This window comes from Leptosomus discolor, chromosome 6 (assembly GCF_034619465.1).
Source record: "Leptosomus discolor isolate bLepDis1 chromosome 6, bLepDis1.hap2, whole genome shotgun sequence".
NCBI lineage: Eukaryota > Metazoa > Chordata > Aves > Leptosomiformes > Leptosomidae > Leptosomus > Leptosomus discolor.
Window position 1 is genome coordinate 6,601,367 of NC_141396.1, and position 17,251 is coordinate 6,618,617.

The 17,251-nt window shown below is 43.8% G+C and overlaps 1 protein-coding gene across 2 annotated transcripts; it reads left to right on the plus strand.

Annotated features, from left to right (window-relative positions):
- The first annotated feature begins 196 nt into the window (after window positions 1-196).
- MCMBP (minichromosome maintenance complex binding protein) lies at window positions 197-16,483 on the plus strand. 2 transcript variants are annotated; one of them, XM_086466445.1, is made up of 16 exons: window positions 197-269; window positions 1,099-1,184; window positions 2,908-3,048; window positions 3,355-3,396; window positions 3,875-3,976; window positions 5,200-5,329; window positions 6,792-6,943; window positions 7,697-7,797; window positions 9,621-9,790; window positions 10,671-10,794; window positions 12,402-12,519; window positions 12,607-12,772; window positions 14,672-14,805; window positions 15,221-15,385; window positions 15,764-15,852; window positions 16,105-16,483. In XM_086466445.1, exons 1-16 carry the CDS (start codon window positions 212-214, stop codon window positions 16,229-16,231), a joined length of 1,905 nt encoding a protein of 634 aa, XP_086322571.1. In that variant the 5' UTR covers window positions 197-211; the 3' UTR covers window positions 16,232-16,483. The 2 variants fall into 2 exon arrangements, with proteins under 2 accessions (XP_086322571.1, XP_086322569.1); XM_086466443.1 differs by having other exon boundaries at window positions 205-269; window positions 5,200-5,338.
- The last annotated feature ends 768 nt before the right edge of the window (window positions 16,484-17,251 follow it).

Below are 17,251 nucleotides of genomic sequence, written 5' to 3' on the forward strand. Positions count from 1 at the left end.
ATGGCGGCGGCGGCGACGCGCCCTGACGGCCTCTCCGCGTCCGGGTAAGGAGGAGAAGGCGGGCCCGGTCCTGGCGGCGCCGCCATTGCCGCAGGAAGAGGAGGAGGAGGAGAAGGAGGGCGGAAGTGAGGAGCCCCCGTGCTGGGCTTGTGAGCGGGAGTTGGCGGCTGCAGGGCGCTGGCAGCCCCCTGCCTGCCCCTCGCCCCCCACCATGCCGTGCGTGGCCGACTGGCTCAACAACCCCTTCAGCATCGTGCAGGGCATCTTCGGTGAGCGCGGGCCGGGCGGGGCCGGGAGCCTCTCGGCAGCCGCCGTGAGGGCGCCCGTAGCCGCGCCGGCGGCCGGAGCGGGGCTTTCCCTCACGGGGCGGCGGCGGGAGAGCGGCGGGCCCCGGCGGGGCGGCGGGAAGCGGGGACAGAGAAGCGCCCGGGTGAAGCGGGAAGAGCAGCGAGGGCGGGCGGCCGCTTCCTCCTTCCCCGCCGGGAGCGGGCGGGAGCCGCGTTCCCGAGGCCTCCGAGGGGGTGTGCGGCCGTCGCTGGCGGCGGGGGGTCCTGTCCCGTTCCGTCCCGTCCCGGAGCTGTGCGGGCCCCTCACGGGCGGGCAGCGAGGTCTGCCTCGGCTTGGCCGGCCCGTTGGCGGGGTGGCGGGGAACCCCACCAAAACAAAGCGTGTTTTGGGTTTCGGGAACAATGTGGGCTGGCTACGTGGAGAACCCATCAGTAGCGATATTACCAGTGCTGTCGGCTGAAGCTATTTCTGTGCTAGGCTTGATCTTGACTAAGAGCACGCTGAAATAAAAATTTCCGCTGTCAACATAAAGCAGAAAGCGGTACCTCGCCTCCTCCGCCTTCCAGCTGGGTGTGTTGCAGTGTTTCAGAGCTTCTCCTCGCTTCCAAGGGCGGCTGTGCTCATCTTAGCTTGCCTGAAAGGGTGTGAGACGGGAAGTTGGTGCAATGACAAGAGGCATAAAGTAGTCTAAAATGCAGTCATTTGCCCAGAATAGAAGCAAAAGTTTAAATTGATTGCTATGCTAGGAGAGTGCTGCATAGAAGTCTGTTATGTGATGCTGATACACGTGTAAATGTGTTTTGTTTGTAGCCCAAAATGTTCCAAACTCTGATTGGGAGAGGAAGGTAACCGAATACTTCAAGGAGAAATTAAAAGAAAATAATGCTACTAACTGGGTAAGACTGCTTCATTCTTTCAGAGTTACGCCTTTCTTAAGTTTCATTCTTTTTGGCTCTTAACGATTACAGTGACGTGCTTTCGAGAAGTTCTTCCTTTTCGTGAGAAGTACACTTCCAGTTTTAGGCCTAGATTTTGTGATGCGTTGTTTACATCCCAGTTGCTTTAAACTGCGTGTAAAGAGAGAGATCAAATCCTGACGGAAGCAGGAGAAGCCCACTTGACTTCAGCGTGCTGTTTTGCCCCGGGCCATAACTGCTGAGCGCTGCCTGTTCGTAGTACAATCCAGTAGATGGCAGGAGCTGACAAATACTGTGATTTTTGGAAGTGTTAATGCCTGCCCTGTCTACTGTGAGTCTGCAGTCGTGTACAAACACAAGTTTCTGAACTGCTGTTTATAAACCCTTCCTCTCATGCTCTTGTCGCGATGCTGCAGACTTGGTGTGGGATGAGTAAATAGCTGCTTGGGCTTTCAGGTTTTAGGAAAAACCTGCTAAAACCATGCCTCGTTGGGCTGGATCAGGCCTGATTTTCACAGTGTAGCAAGGAAGCTGTGCTATGGGTTTAAAAACAAAGCATGCACACTTGAGTTCAAAAGCTGATGTTTTTCTAAATGGCTGTGGTGAAAACAGCGCTGTGGAACTCTAAGTGGATTAGGAACTTTCGTATCAAATCTGTTCTACTTATGGCTGAAAAAACAAGTGAAAATTATTTGCCTTCTTTTTTTTTCTTCCTCTCTCAGTGAGAGTATTCGGTAATTAATATTTCAATGACAGTTTAAATCAAAGTGTAGATGGCAAAAGCGTGTTAAATTTACAACATTAGGAGGAATTGAAAGCGCATTTTCTTACTCAAAAGAAACGTGAGGGAATGTATATATGTTTGTTAAAATGCCATTTCCTATAGGGCCATGTCTGGGTTTTGTTGCATTTTAATATTGGATGTGGAGGGGTTTTTTCAACAAAAGAGTTTATCTTATTGCAAGTCTCATTATTTAAAGTTATACCACATGCCTAGGCATTGATTTGTTGGGTTTTTTTTTTCCTTCTGTTTCTCCATTGTCATGTAAGCATGTGAAAAAGACTCCCCCAGTGTGGGCTTGGAAATTAACAGACAGGTTTTCCACAGCCTTTTGTTATAAGAAATTGTGCGTGCAATTGCTATGGTACCACTGGTACATAATACAATGTAAAAGTGCCGTTAAGTGGGAATAAAGTAAGTAATAAATCCTATTTAATACTGCAGCTGCCGTAATTCCCAGTCTAAGAGTTAGTTTCAGATGCTGTACAGTTTTCGTCCGGTTTCAGTGACTGAAAGGCATTTCTTTTATAGTCCAATATCAGGATTGAGAAATGAATGGGGCTGGTGGCTTTGGAGCTGGAAGAATTTGGGAACTATGAAGTGTCTGGTAACCGTGACGATTACCTGAAACAGCTATTGCAGAAACTTCTGGTGTTGCGATATACAGGCTTTGTTCCTGCTCGGGTTAGGGCAGGAGGCGGACTCAGAAAATATTAAGTACGTTGCCCAATGAGGCACCGACTTGTCAGGGGCAAATAATCATTTCAACAACAACCATACGGGTTTCGAGGCAAGTAACTAACAGTAGGATATACCGACTGGTCAGAGAATAAGTTGGTGACAGCTTTTGTGCTGAGTTTGATTGACTTCAGAGCATTTCTTAATATGTTCGAGTTGTTTAGAACAAGCTCTTTTTTACAGGTTCCATCACTGAATGATGTTCCTGTACATTACCTAAAACCCAACAGTTTAGTGAAATTTCGCTGCATGGTTCAAGACATGTTTGATCCTGAGTTTTACATGGGAGTCTATGAAACAGTTGACCCAAACACAAACACACGTGTAAGTGAAATGTCAATTTATTATTTTAGTAAATGTTTATCCTTTTATCCATTCTAGTCCTCGTATTTCTCTAGTTTCTGAGTTAAACCTCCAGGTTTTTAACAGTAACTCTGTTTGTGTGGCTCAAATGGCATCAGTAATACATCACTTCTTACACTTCTGTTGAGGAATAAAAGTTACTAAAATAATGACAGCTTCGGCGGTATGTCTGAGGGGCTTTGGACTGCCGTGACTTTGGTGTAAGTAATTGATATTCAGGGTGCAGTCAGAAACAGAATGATTGCATTGCCTTTTCCTCCCTGACAGGTTTTGCATTTTGGTAAATACAGAGATGTGGCGGAATGTGGGGTAAGTTATACAACTTAAGTGAATTTTGAGATGAAATGTTAGACAGAAAGCTGCAGCTTGTAAGGGCAGTATAGCTGATTAGGTACTTGCCCGTGGATTCCTGGAGATGCTGCTCTCGAAATGCAAAATTAATCTTTGGAAAGCGAGGTGTTCTTAACTGCTCATGGGCACTCAAAGTTAGCAGGCTTCAAGCTGTGTCTGTTGTGTTTAGAATTTGTTTTGCTTGAGGGGAGGGGGGAAGTGCTGGATCTTGAAACTTTTTGCTGTGGAAAACAACTTACTTTTGGTAGTGCGGTGCAATTAGAGCTGAAGCATTATAGATACAGACTGGATTCGCTGCTTCATGAGTATGTAGCCTTGTGTGCTCGTTGTAACTTCTGGCTGAGTAACCGAGTCTGTGGGATTAGCTTAAAAAACAAAAACAAAAAGAAAAGAAACTCTACTCAGATTTTTAACAAAATTTCTGTTGCTATTCTAGCCTCAGCAGGAAATTGATTTGAACTCCTCACAAACAGTCACCTTGGAGAGACAGACCTTCTACTGCGTTCCAGTGCCTGGCGAATCGGCCTGGGTGAAAGAAATATCCTTTCTGACTGAGCTAGGGCTCTGCTGCACCAACAGTGATCACCAGATAATTAATTAGATTTAATTAGATAAGTTTATTTAAAGTTTTTATTTTGAGTGAATCAGGAGAGGTGGTAGGTGTGGAAAAAGTAAAAAGGAAAAGTTGGGGTGTGCTACGTGCACAAAGAGGGTGCAAATGAATTTAGTAGGAGCATTGCTTTTTGATTTAGTAGGGATTTAGACTAGGTTTTCGTGTTTTCTCAAGCCTCTTGAAAATTTCTGTTAATTTCTCTTTGCAAATGCTTAGAAAAAGAGAAATTTCAGTTGAGCCGTGGGCATTCCATTGGCGTTTTCTGATAAATTAGGACACTGTTACATAGTGAGGGTCCCCTACAAGAACCTGTAAAAACACCTGTAGCTGCACATCTTAAGACAATAATTCCTGGAAAATTGAAGTATTGTGATTTTAATAGTTTGACCACAGTATGTCATTTTCTCAATGAGTACAGGAAACATTTTGGGGAGAAAAAAATCATCTTTAGTTTCTCCTAGTAGTTGGAAGTTGAATTACCTGAGTGAATTGGGTACAGGATGCTTATTTTAACACCTGGGAATTTTATATTCTCTTCTCCCCCAAGGGCCTGGGAGAGAGGTCTAGAAAACTTAAGGTGTGTTGCATTTTGTAAAAAGATAAGAATTTGATGGTAAGTCTATAATGATTTGATATTTAATACTTTGAGTTCAGAATTTAAGAGGACTACTACTAGTCGTTGGCACAGAATGCCAATGCACTTTTAAAATCCAGCTAACACAATTTTTGTAATGAAGTGACTGATAGGAGTTAGTCTTTGAATGGAGCTTGCAGCAGAGTGTGGCATTTAAATGGAAATTTAAAATGAGCTGGACTGTTACAGAAATAGTGAACACAGTTTCAATGTTTGCCCATCATGCTAAGAAAAGGAAAAGTGTATTAGCTTTTTCAAAATTCGTCTACAAGTGTACAAGTACTAGTACTGCTTGTATCGTACAAGTACGTGAACGTTTTCTCTGAAGATAGTGATGGCTGCACACTTCCTAAGCGGATTATGTATGTATCTAAAGATGACGTCTAGAGAACGATTGGAATCATTATTTTAATGTCTTGCTAAAAACCAGGATAATAGCATTTAAAAAAAAAAAAACCTGCTTTGCTTGAATTTTCTCAACGGAGCCTGTGGCTGTCCTTAATCCTCATCGTACGCATATATTAGTGCAAGCCAAGCCCGAGTTAGTCCTTCGACGTCCTACACACCGAGTCGCCACAAGAGGAGCTATGAGGAAGATGAGGATATGGATCTACATCCATCTAAACAGAAGGAGCAACACATGGGTAATGGTCGTTATTGACAAATAGTTACTATATGGTATCTCTCCAGAATTTGCAGGAATTTAATTTTCAAAAATGGACTTATTTGCCGTTGTTTGAGTCAGCAGTGCTGTCGCAGCCTTCGTAACTGATTTGGTGGCTTTGTTGAAGTCATCAGTGGTTTAAACTGAAGTAGCATGGGAGAGCCTAGGGTGTTGCACGTATGTTGTGTCACTTGTTGGTGTTGCTTTCTGGAGTTAATTCCTAAAATTAGCGTTTTGTACAGCAGCATTTGTGTATTGCCTTTTGTATGTAACAGCACACAAATAATTCATAGCAGCAGGCTGAAATTTAGGAGTTCTTGTTTGATTTCCTACTCTACTGCAGATTTCATGGAAATCTGGGGGAAATTATGTAATCTTGTCTCTCTCGCACTCTGCGTGTGGATCTTACCGTGTGAATTGAAGCGGAACCACGCGTCAGTCGGGTGCCACTTTGGTACGAACAGTCCTATAGATCTGAAAAATACCTTCCAGCCGTGCCTTTTTTCTAGTGTGATTTACTAATCCAGTTTCCTAAAGGAACGAGGGAAATAGCAGGCACTTGTAGCACCCTGAAGAAAGCCGTTACAGCTTTTTAAGAGGATGGTATTTCCCACACTAGCAGTGTTCAGGTGTGTGCAATTCTTATGCTGGGTCAGTCTGTGAACTGTTTGGTTTGATGCTCATCTGTGGAGATGCCACTTAAACTGGCGTGAGGGTTTCCCTGGAGATTTTGGCAAGGTTTCTTTTGAAGAAGAGGAAGCGGTTAGTTTAAAATTGACAGCGCTGCTAAAGAAAAAATGAATTGTAGAAGCCTTTGCTTTCTTTTGTTCGGTGTTCTATGTGTATCGGGTTCGTTAGCTGAATTCAGGTTTTTCCTTTTGTGTGCCTACCTGTTTGCAAGATAGTTTAGGCTGTTTTGTCTTCATACTCAGACTGATCAATTTTGGAATAGATTTTTATAACTTCGTTATTGCTGAAAATTTAAAGAGACTCTTAATGTAAATTTTTTTGTTGATGCATACTCTCGTCTCTAAGACCTACCTAGTTTTTTGAACATGAGGTGGAGAAAAGCATTTCCTTTGCAGTCCTGTGGAATTTAGAGAAAAAACATTCACACGGGGTAAGCATTACATTTTGAAAATCAGATTTCAGGCCACGTTTGTGTTTGAGACGGGCAGTTCTTTACCAGTGCTCTCTCTCACACCTAGCTTGATAATATAAAATAGGCATTTGTGAGCCTTTTTTTCATTCTGATTAAGAATATCTTCTGTCAAACGTATTGCATTTATTGCAAATTTATTTGCAATATATAATAAAAAAAATTCTAAAATATTTTTGGCTCAGATGTCTTGTTAAATTAGTTTGATTCTGTGCTGCTCGCTGAAGGGAGTTGTTCACCTTTTCCTTCTGTTTGAAAAGCCTTTGCATCCTGTCTTTTTCAGGCAGTGGAGGTGACATCCACGGATGTGCGGAGCCAAAGAGATTAGAAACAGAAGCTTCTGCAGGTCATCATCTCATTTCTCCCAACTGCTCCCCTCCACTTGACTTAAATTTTCCATTGCCAGGAGAGAAGGGACCAGCATGTCTTGTAAAGGTAACAGAAGTGGAGAGATGATGAGCATGGCTGTGGCCTCGGTGAGGCAGAGAGTATCTGAAGTTAGAATGTAAGTAGTTAGTCTTGCATTGGTTTGTGGGCACAGAAGTTGCCTCTCAAGTCCAGAATTTTGTTTATACAGATAATTACACTGTTCCTCTTCACTGGTGAAGAGAAACAATGTAATAGCGCTGTGCTTGAATGGCTGAAATCCTTCAACAGCGTTTGTTAGAGCTTGCACTGTCTCACTACACTGCGTTTGAAAGAAAGAAATCCATGACTAGATGCTTGAGGGTGTAGCTGGTATTGACTCCTGGTGTTTTGCTTTTAGTATTTGTCCTCTAAAGGCAAAGAAGTTGTGATGGACCGAGCCAAAACCCAATAAACTACACGTTTTTGTATTGTATTTGAAATAATCTTTGATTCACCAGTATGCTATATTGCGTATGAAACTCCCCACACAAAACTTGCATGCTGTTTCTGTGCTGAATGCCCTTCTGTTCAGCAAGTCTTGATGAATCAGATTAGATACGATTGTGTACATTTGTGTAGCAGAAGAGTGCCAATAGGAAAAAGGATGCGATCGTAGAAACTCCTTTTTCCCCTGTGAGCTCACTGACAGTGAGGGCTAGGAGAGCCCGCTTCACACAGCCTGTTCTTGGTGTCTGCAGTTGAGTCTCCTCAGGTTTTTCCGTGTCTGTCCTGCACCTGGCCCGTCTGCCTCTGCATTTTATTCTTTTCTCTTTGTGGCAGGTCTACGAGAGCTGGGATAGCTTCAAAGTCAATGATGTCCTGGAGGTGTACGGTATTTTGTCTGTGGATCCCGTGCTGAGCATAGTGAACAACGAAGAGAGGTAAGGCTCCCCCTGATGCCTGACCCTGAAATGAGGGAAAGTTTTATTTCAACAAGCAAAATGGTTTGGCTGTTTCCTCAATACAGACAGGGGAACGTGTAAATACATAACTGTTGTGCTTAAGGGGTGAATCTTGTGGCTTAAAAGAACCTTGATCTAGAAGGTGTTAGATCCACCGTCCTGTAAACCGAAGTCCATTGTCCTCTGGTGCACCCAAACCCTTGGATACACAGTGCATCTTTTTTTAGGTGGTTGTACAGTCTGTAAAGCAGAAAGTGCTTCTGTAGCTAAATGTTTTGTACTCTTTCATGCCTAGTAAACTTTCAGTGAAAGAGTGAAGAGTGAACAAAGCTTTCAGATAAGCTTTAAAATTATAAAATGTCCTTTTGAAATAATTTCGAAGCCCATGAAAGTTGTTACTATAAGCAGTTCTGAACAATATTAAAAAAAAAAAGTTTGCATGTCTGCGTGGAGAGTGAAAGTGACCAAAATGAGTGAAAACTGGGTTGATTTTTTTTTTCATTAATTAAGGAGTATCTTCACGTTATACCGCTGGTAGAAACTTCCCGTTTCACCTGCTGTTTGCAGTTGCTTCCTTGACAAAACACAAACTACTTCAGAGGGACGCGAGAAGTAAATTTTTAAAATAAAACTCTTGACCGATCTAACATATGTATGCTGATGGCTTACATTATTTCTGTGGTGATTTTGTTGCTCTGTCTGATAAGTACCATAGCGAAAGTGCAGTGTGACTCCTTTTTAGTGCCAGCTTCTTAAAAATTAACCCAGCCTGGTCAGCTGCTTTCGGTTATCATCTGTCTGACAGCTAATCCCAGGCTGGCAGCTCGGTTGCTCTGTCATAGGTGGTTGGGGTTTTTTCCTGCGTGTCATTCTATCATAAATAGACAACGTGGTGGCATTTAGCAATGTTTTGAATGCAAACAAAAGAAATTTCTTTTGATGGAAAGAGGGTAGTCTGTTGGTGGACTGCTGAAGGGGCTTCAAAGCTACAAAGACTTTTGGCTCTTAAAACCAGTGCAAGTTGGTTAAAGTTGTGCTGAACTTTACTGTCATCTGATGGAGTCACTGCAGGGATTTTAGTTTCTACATAACAAATGAAAAGCACCTTGAAGGAATTTTGTCAGGCATCATCAGGGAGAGCAAATCTCGTGTATCTGAACTCTGATAAAAGAGGTGACACTTTCAAGTTTGAGCTGAGGTACCTTACGATTTATTTACTCGTTTTTTTCACTCAGCCAGTGATACAGCTGTTACGTGACTGCCTGGAAAATCTTGTTCTCAGGCTCTGGAACCTGGTGCAGTGTGAAAACCCCACAGACAAATGTAACAGATCGTTACCTGATTTTCTTAAAAGTTACTGTTTAGGCATCCTTCAGTACATGCTGGACAGAACGGGGTAACGTTTTGTTTGAAGCTACACCTTCTTAAATGCTGCAGCAAATAATAAATGTGGTTTTGTTTGGGGTGTTGGGTTTTGGTGTGGAAGTTTTTTCTGGGGTTTGTTGGGGGCTTTTTTTGGTGTTTTTTTCCCCAGAAAAGTAAGATTTGATTATATTCTGAAAACAGTAGAATCTAAATGTTGCTGGTCAAGCATACTTTGGCGTTTCTATGTCGTTATATAAGGGTGATTCGGGATTTGTGATGTTTACAAAACTCGTAAGGTAGTGTGGAAAGGGGAGGAGTCACCCGGAGCTGGGAGCCGATGTGCTCTGTTCTTGGCCTGGTTCCAGCTGCTCCTCATCAGATGGAGAGAAATTTGTGGGGAATGTTTCTAAGTCCGGTTGTGCTGTGCCCGTTCCTAGGGACAGCTCGGCCCTCGATCCTATGGAGTCCATGGACACGGCAGAAGAACAGAGGGTGCGCAGTCCTCCAGCCTCCTTAGTCCCCAGAATCCATGTGATTTTGGCCCAGAAATTGCAACACATTAACCCATTGCTGCCTGCCTGCCTTAATGAAGAGGAGAGTAAAACCTGTGAGTATCTGAACTTGACCTCTCTGTGCACACACGGAAGCGTGTGCTTTCCTAGTACGTGTGAACAGGTACTTCTTTGCTCCGAGACAAGCGCGTGAACGGCAGGGTTTGACTTTAAAACTTGTTAAATGGAGGAACCACTCAACACTGCAGAACTTGGTGAGATGCCACTCTGTGTGTGATGGTTATGCGTTTATTTTTCTGAAACAAATGTGAGTTTCATGAAGCTTGGTTTTGCGTTCTACGTGCCCAAAGATTTTACCAAGTTGTTCAGCCATAAGATTTTATTTATTTTTGAATGGAGTAGTGAATTGCTGGAAAACTGGATCTCCAATTTAGTGTAACAGTGAAGATAAAGAAACATATCAACAGCATAAAGAATCGATACTGTGAAGAAAATAAGGCAATTCTGTTTTTAAGCAACTGTGCTGTTCTTTGTGGCCTATTTGACTGTTGGGTTTTTGTCATTCAATTGTGGCATGCAATCCTCTGATTGATATTTATCATTTTCTTCCTTGCGTGCCTTGTATTAGTTGTCCTGAGCTGTGCTACATGTAAGGGGTTTTTTTTTTATGCCTTTAATATAGCATGGATAGGCTATTGATTTTAGAAATTTGGCTCCAAACTTTACAGCTTTCTGCAAATGCTTTACACGATATCCAGTTTAAAAAAAGAAAGCATTTCCGAGGAAATGTTGAGTGACTCAGGTTATCCAAAGCCAGTAGTTGCTCAGTTGGAAAACCAATGAATGTTTGTTTATTTTTCCTAGAGTAACTATTGTTCTTCATCAAACTGTAATGGAAAGTAAGATTTATACAGAGGGAAGGGGGTGAGGAACGGCACATTTTCTGATGTTTGTTGTCTTCTGCTCTTTCATCAGTTGTTTCTAATTTCATGTCCGAGCTGTCGCCAGTGAGAGCAGAGTTGCTTGGGTTCCTCACCCACGCCCTCTTGGGGGACAGTTTGGCTGCTGAATACCTTATATTGCATCTCATCTCTACAGTGTAAGTATTTAGATGTTTGCTGAGAATTTATGTATTCATCTTTCAAAAGAAATCTCCTTTTATGGGGTTCTTCACCGCTCTGAAAATGAATGGCAGGCGTCGCTCTTAAACAGTACTTACTCCAGCAGTAGTTTGTCCAGCTGGGGTTGTCCTGTCAGAACAGACACAGCAAACAGATTTCATTGTCTGAAATAACAGTAGGTTTTGTTAAAAGGCCGGTTTTGTGGCAGTATGTCCTTTCAGTATTCCTTTGAGAGTTGGGCAAAATCTCCAAGTACACTTTTAAACGGAGGTATGAAAGCGTCTTTGTAATCTCTAGCTGCTTTTCTTGAATAGGGCATGCAGCTGACTTCTCAAAGGTGGCCTGGGCTAACTGCAGTAGTTACTGCTTAGGTACTGCAAGGTACACTGTGGGAATTGGTTTAATTACACGTAGACACCTGTTTAATGGTCAGGTCAAGCGACCCCCATTTAGCATCTGATCAAAATTCACCACCTGAGCTGATGCTGTAGCCGGACGGGCATGCGTTGTGGTCTGTCTGTCTCTGCGTTGTGGTCTGTCTTCGAGGCTGATTCTAGTGGATTTGCGTATGTTATGTTGGGTTAAACTGTCACTGGGGGAAAGAGCAGCATCCTTTGACTCATCAAAATTTCAGGTGTGAAACTTCAGACAGTTACGGTTGTCAGGTTCAGATTTAACTTCACTCTTTCTTCAAAATGAAAACGGGTTCCACTTTCTAAAAAAAGAAAAAAAAAAAAGGCAATTTCTTGGTAAATAAATGGCTTGGTTTATGGTTTTCAAAAATTCCATTCTGCTATGAAGAAGTGCCTAGAACAGCCCGTATTTGTTTAGCAGAAGGGTTTACAGAGCTGTAATGGGGCTCAGCATCTCGCCTTTCTCGTACGTGCAGCTGATGTGTAAAAAGCCCTAAGATCTCTCTCAGCAAGAGCAGTGGTATCAGGATAGATCCCACCGTAATGCCATGGCAGCATAATCAGGGGCTGAGAAGAGTTATGGTGGGTTTGTGTTTAGTCTGCCCTGAATCCTTGTCCCCACGTAAATACAAGTACTTCAGTACCAGCACACGGGGTCTTTTTTATTCTTCATTCTTTCTAGCGGGACTGTGAATGCTCTAACACTTAGACTAGAATGTATTTTCTCTCTTAGCTGATATCACAAAAAAGGTGAACTTTGTCAAGAATGGGGAGAAGATGTACAGTAAGAAGAGGGAGAGGAAAGCTGAGGGCAGGTAAAGGAAGTGAACAAGCATTTTAAGCAGGGAAATTGAGATTGGTCAACGAGAAAGGAAGATGATGAAGTATATTTACTGAGTAACACTAGAGCACAAGGAGAAGAAACATCTGGAAGGCCCATTGCAGGATCTGTAACTGTACTGCTTGCGTGCCATGCTGCAGCGCCTTCCAAAGCAGCCTGCAGCCTAACTTAGCTCCTTGGACAAGGAAGAAAAGGTGGCTGTTGGTTCTGCGTGTATTAGTGTGAAACCCTGCTCGCTACCAGGGATTCCTACACAGCCCTGGAGCTGGCTGATACCTGTAGTCCCCACGTTACTCGGGTGCCTGCCTAACCTCTGGTCTCTTTGGTTCAGTTATGCAAGACGAGATGTGCTTCCCCTGGGAAAATTCACCGTCAACTTGAGCGGGTGTCCAAGGAACAGCGTCTTCACAGAGCACATATACCGCATCATCCAGCAGCTTGTGCCAGCGGTAAGAATCGTGGCCTTGCAGTGCTTTCATGTTTCTGATGGTGGGGAGGAGGGGAAATGTGCTGATCCGTTTCTTTTCTCCCGGCAGTCCTATCGCCTGCAAATGACCATTGAAAACATGAACCACTCACGGTTTATCCCACACAAAGACTACGCGGCGAATCGCTTGGTCAGTGGAGTGTTGCAGCTTGCCAGCAACACTTCCCTCGTGGTAGATGAGACTCAGCTGGAGCAAGGACAGCTTGACACAACAGGTAGGCATTTGGGGAGGGTTTTTTTTTAAAAAAAAACAAACAAACAAACAAAAAAAACCCAGAAAATCTCATCTGGAAGGTTAAAAGTTGATGTATTTTAAGACTGTGATGCTAATTGTGTCCCAGTGATGATTTTCTGTTGCAAAACTGTTTGTGGTTTGTCGTCTCATTTCACTGCCTAAACTAGCTTCCTGCTGCTCTGCAGCCTTCTCGGGCAACTTAGGGCCTGATCTCTTGGGGCTTTTTCCCTCGTTTACTTTTTGGGAGCTCCTGGTATTTTTCTCAGAAATGCCTGAGCCAAAATCTCTATCCCAGACCACAAGTGACCGATAATGAAACGAGATGGTTCCTTGTTTAGTGCAGCTTTGTTTGCCTCGCAGAGAACGCTGGAGAGTGTCTTTGTCACTTAGTGGAAGAGGCTGCTAATTTGAATAACTCTTTAGACCAAAAAACTTCTGATTCATTAGAATGGCCTTTCAGTTTCCTGTGGTAATGAATGAAGGAGTCAGGGAAGCATATGCTGGTGCCTTATGCTTTATACTTGCCCTGTGTATGTAGAAACCATCCCTGAAAACCCAACTAAAAACTGGAGATGATAAAATAGGTGTTACTGTGTGGAACAGAGTGATGATTCTCTCTTGTAAGCTGACGTAGCGCTGTGTAGCACGCTCTCTACAGAGCTTTAGACAATTAGTTTAATTACAACCTACTCAAGTGGGGAGTTGCGGTACCCATTAAAGGTTCAGTAACTGGAGAATGCATCGCAGGGATGTCTGTGGTGATTCCAAGCGAAGACAACTGGGAAATCACTGGAAGTTACTTTATTTTTAAATAAAAAACTCACCTTGAGAAACCCGCTCGACTGCGTGATGCCCCAAGCCTGTCGGGTCTCCCTGATGAGTACCAGGAATCTGTCCCATTCAAGTCCCGCTTAGTCTGGCAGAACTACTGAGGTTTGGATTTCAGGCTGATTCTATTTTATTTTTTTTTTTAATTGCTGCTATTAAAAGTTGTTAGTTGAAATTATTCACTTGGTTTTGAGACTTTGGTAATCTTCAATTTCTTGTAGCAACGTTAGGAACAAAATCTAATCCTAGAGAAGAGTAAGTGTCTTCAGATCTAGTTGGTTTGGAACTCTTGGAGGTTACAGCTGGGAGATTTCAAACGGGAAAATGTCCCGGAAGTAAACCATAACATTAAATTTGCCTTTATTGACTAACTTTGCCTTTATTTACAGTAGAGTAAACTAATACAAATTCATTGAAGGCGAAAACACAACAGCAGAGGCGTCATTTGACACAGCAACGCTGCTGAAAAGAAGTTCAAATTGTCGGATACATTGCGGGGTTTCAAAGGGGGAATTCCACGAGTTACCCAGTCCCTTTGTCACTCTGAACTTTCTAGATTCAGAATCGGTTGGTTTCAGGAAAGCCAAGTGACTTCAAAACAGTTTAGCAAAGTGATACTGCTTGGTTTTCCGCTGTTCTGGCCCTGCTTGCCTGTCTAATGTGTTCTTTATCCAGCAAGACTTTCCTCCCCCACCTTGGACTGTGAAGTGACACGCTCTGTCAGACAATCAGGAGTGCTTTGTCCTCTTTTGGGGAGAGATTTTTTTTTTTTTTCCTCTGTAAATAGTTACCTGGCTTTGTAGGGCTGATGAAGACATAGCTACTACCACCTGCACTAGGTCAGATAAAATTTAGGCTTGAAATCCTTCAAGAATTCTTAATTTTGGTCTTAAGAAAGGGTTGTCCATCTGGAAGACACCACAGACGCCAGAAGCAGCAGGATGCTTGCAAGAATTTTTCTACCAGCTGCTCATTGAAAGCAGATGGGGGGGAAAATCAGATGTTACATGTTTTGGTCCAGTTGTCAGAGAATTTGTTCTTGCTTTTCTAGGTGTACATAATGTGACGGCCCTGGGTAATCTGATAACTTGGCAGAAGGTGGATTATGACTTCAGTTACCACCAGATGGAATTCCCGTGCAATATTAATGTTCTCATCACCTCTGAGGGCCGATCACTCCTACCGGTACGGCAGGGCCTTCCTGAATCTGGGGGAGGAGCGCGCCACTCCAGAGATGGGGAAAGACGGGAAAACTCCCTAGTGCCCAGGGCTGGGTGTGCCACCAGCAGTGGCTCCTGCCTTTCGCTGGCGGCTGCAGCCAGGCCAAAAACCTGTTCAGAGGAAAACCGAGGGATTGCCCTTCCCTCCTCCTTGGCCGAACAGCCTCGTGGCGGCGAGGCAGCCACCCAAGTTACTAACGGGGCTCCCAGCAAGGCCTTCATGCTGGTTTTCCAAAAGGGAACTGTTCAATACTTACCGAATGAATTGTCTGACCTTAATTCTGGGAAATAGTGACTTCTGTTGCTTTAGAGATTAAATTTGCCTTGGAATAGGAAAAACCAGGATGTGGAAAGAGATGATGTGTGATTTTATTTTTCAGTCAGATTGCCAAGTCCACTTACAGCCCCAGATAATTCCACCAAACATGGAAGAGTATATGAACAGCCTCCTAACAGCCGTGCTCCCCTCTGTGCTCAACAAATTCCGAATTTATCTCAGTTTATTGAGGCTGCTGGACTACAGTATATCTGATGAAGTGACCAAGGTATGGAAGACTACGCTGGTATGTTTACAGCTATGTTCAGACAGACTATAGGAAGCTACTGGGCTTTCCCGTTGCTCTGCCTGTCAGTGATTCTCCTTGAAGGCTTCTAAAAACCAAACAAACAGAAGCGTTTTCTTGTCCTGAATGTCCCTTCAAGGGTTTCTACTCTCGAGTGTTTCTGGGTGTGCTCTACATGCACCCTGCTTTCTGAAACTCGTGTTGAAAACTAATTCTTCTCAGATAAGCGGCCTGTTTGTACTCGGGCTCGCTTCCCGACAGCAGTGTTTCTCCTCCCACCTAAGGGCAGTTGTGACGTTTTGCTCCTTAAAAGCTTATCTCGTAGTGACGGTTCTTAATCACACGCTGTCCTGGTTGTAGGCAGTAGAAGAAGACTTCGTAGAAATGCGCAAGAACGACCCGGAGAGCGTAACAGGCGACGATCTGCACAGAACACTGCTGGTGGCCAGGTGGGTAGCGCGGCCGGTGGCCAGGGAGGTAGCACAGCTTGCCCTGACCCAAGCCTTGCCCGAATCTGGCAACGAGTTCAGGCAATGCCCGTAGCCTGCGGCTTGCCTGCAGATGCACGAGGCTGGCACCTCAAGCTGGAATCTCCTCTTCCTTGGGTCCTCGACGTGGATTCTTAGTTAGGCCAAGCATTTCCTCCCCCCTTTCCTCCCGTGCGAACAAGCGCTTGTTTAACGGCTCTTTCTGCTCCCCAGGTTCCTGTCCCTCAGCGCGGGACAGACGACGCTGTCACGAGAGCGGTGGCTGCGAGCGAAACAACTGGAGGCGTTGCGTAAAGCCCGGCTTCAGCAGCAAAAATGCGTTAATGGGAATGAACTTTAGTATCTTGTGGATGTCGCTATGAAAATTTGTCTAATCCTAGATGGAACCCGTACTAAGATTGGAATATTGTTTATACCAGTTTTTGTAGATAATTTATACCAAAAAGTTATGGATATTTACCCTTGCAGTCTGAACACCCTTAACTCTGTTCAGCCAGTTAAACATATTTTATGAAATTTTTTTGGAGCCCGTTTTGTAATTGAAAATTGGTAACAATGAGCAAATTGTTTGATATTAAACTTTAATACTGAAGTTGCGTAAAGTTATTTCCTTCAATAAGAAAATTTAACCCCGAGCCCTTCCCCCGCAGGAGTGGTAGGCTCTATTCTGGTGTGAGTGTGTGCTCTAATTCTTGAATGGCTGAACTCCGCTTGCCAGCAGCTGCAGCGGGAAGGAACACTGATGTTGGTCAGTAGTGAGCTGGTGTCCAGAGGCCACACCGCCCCTCATACAACCCACAGAACTCATTAAACAGCCCTCATTAGAGCACTGAAATGCTGAACCACAACAGAGGTGCACACGTGAGAGTAGTAAGCAGGGAAACAGCGAGGGCTGGAGCTAATGCTGCCTTGTGCTTCACTTCTAATCCTTTTCTGAACAAGAAAAAGAAGCTCCTGCCAAATTCACATGAGGCTGATACCACCTTTACTTAGGGCTTTCTCATGATTGAGATGGGGTGAGCAGGAACCCCCTTTTTTACTGCATTTTTCTTACTCCAATCATGACATTGTTCTGTGCTGTACAGCCAGCCTGAAAGTGTCCTTTTCCATTCTGCACACTGCTGATAATTTGAGTATTTATGATAAACCATTTTTGTGTATCTTAAACTTGAGCCCAGTGTGATGCCCTTCCAAATCACTGACAGCTGCTTTTTTGGAAGACTTATCATGAATATTCATGGTTTCAGCTGACTTGTGCTCCATTAATACAAAGTTATGCAACTGCACCAGTGCAGGAAGGAAATGAAGTCTCTCTCTTCAAAAGGCAGCCTGGCTGGAAAACATAGATGACGTAAGCTGG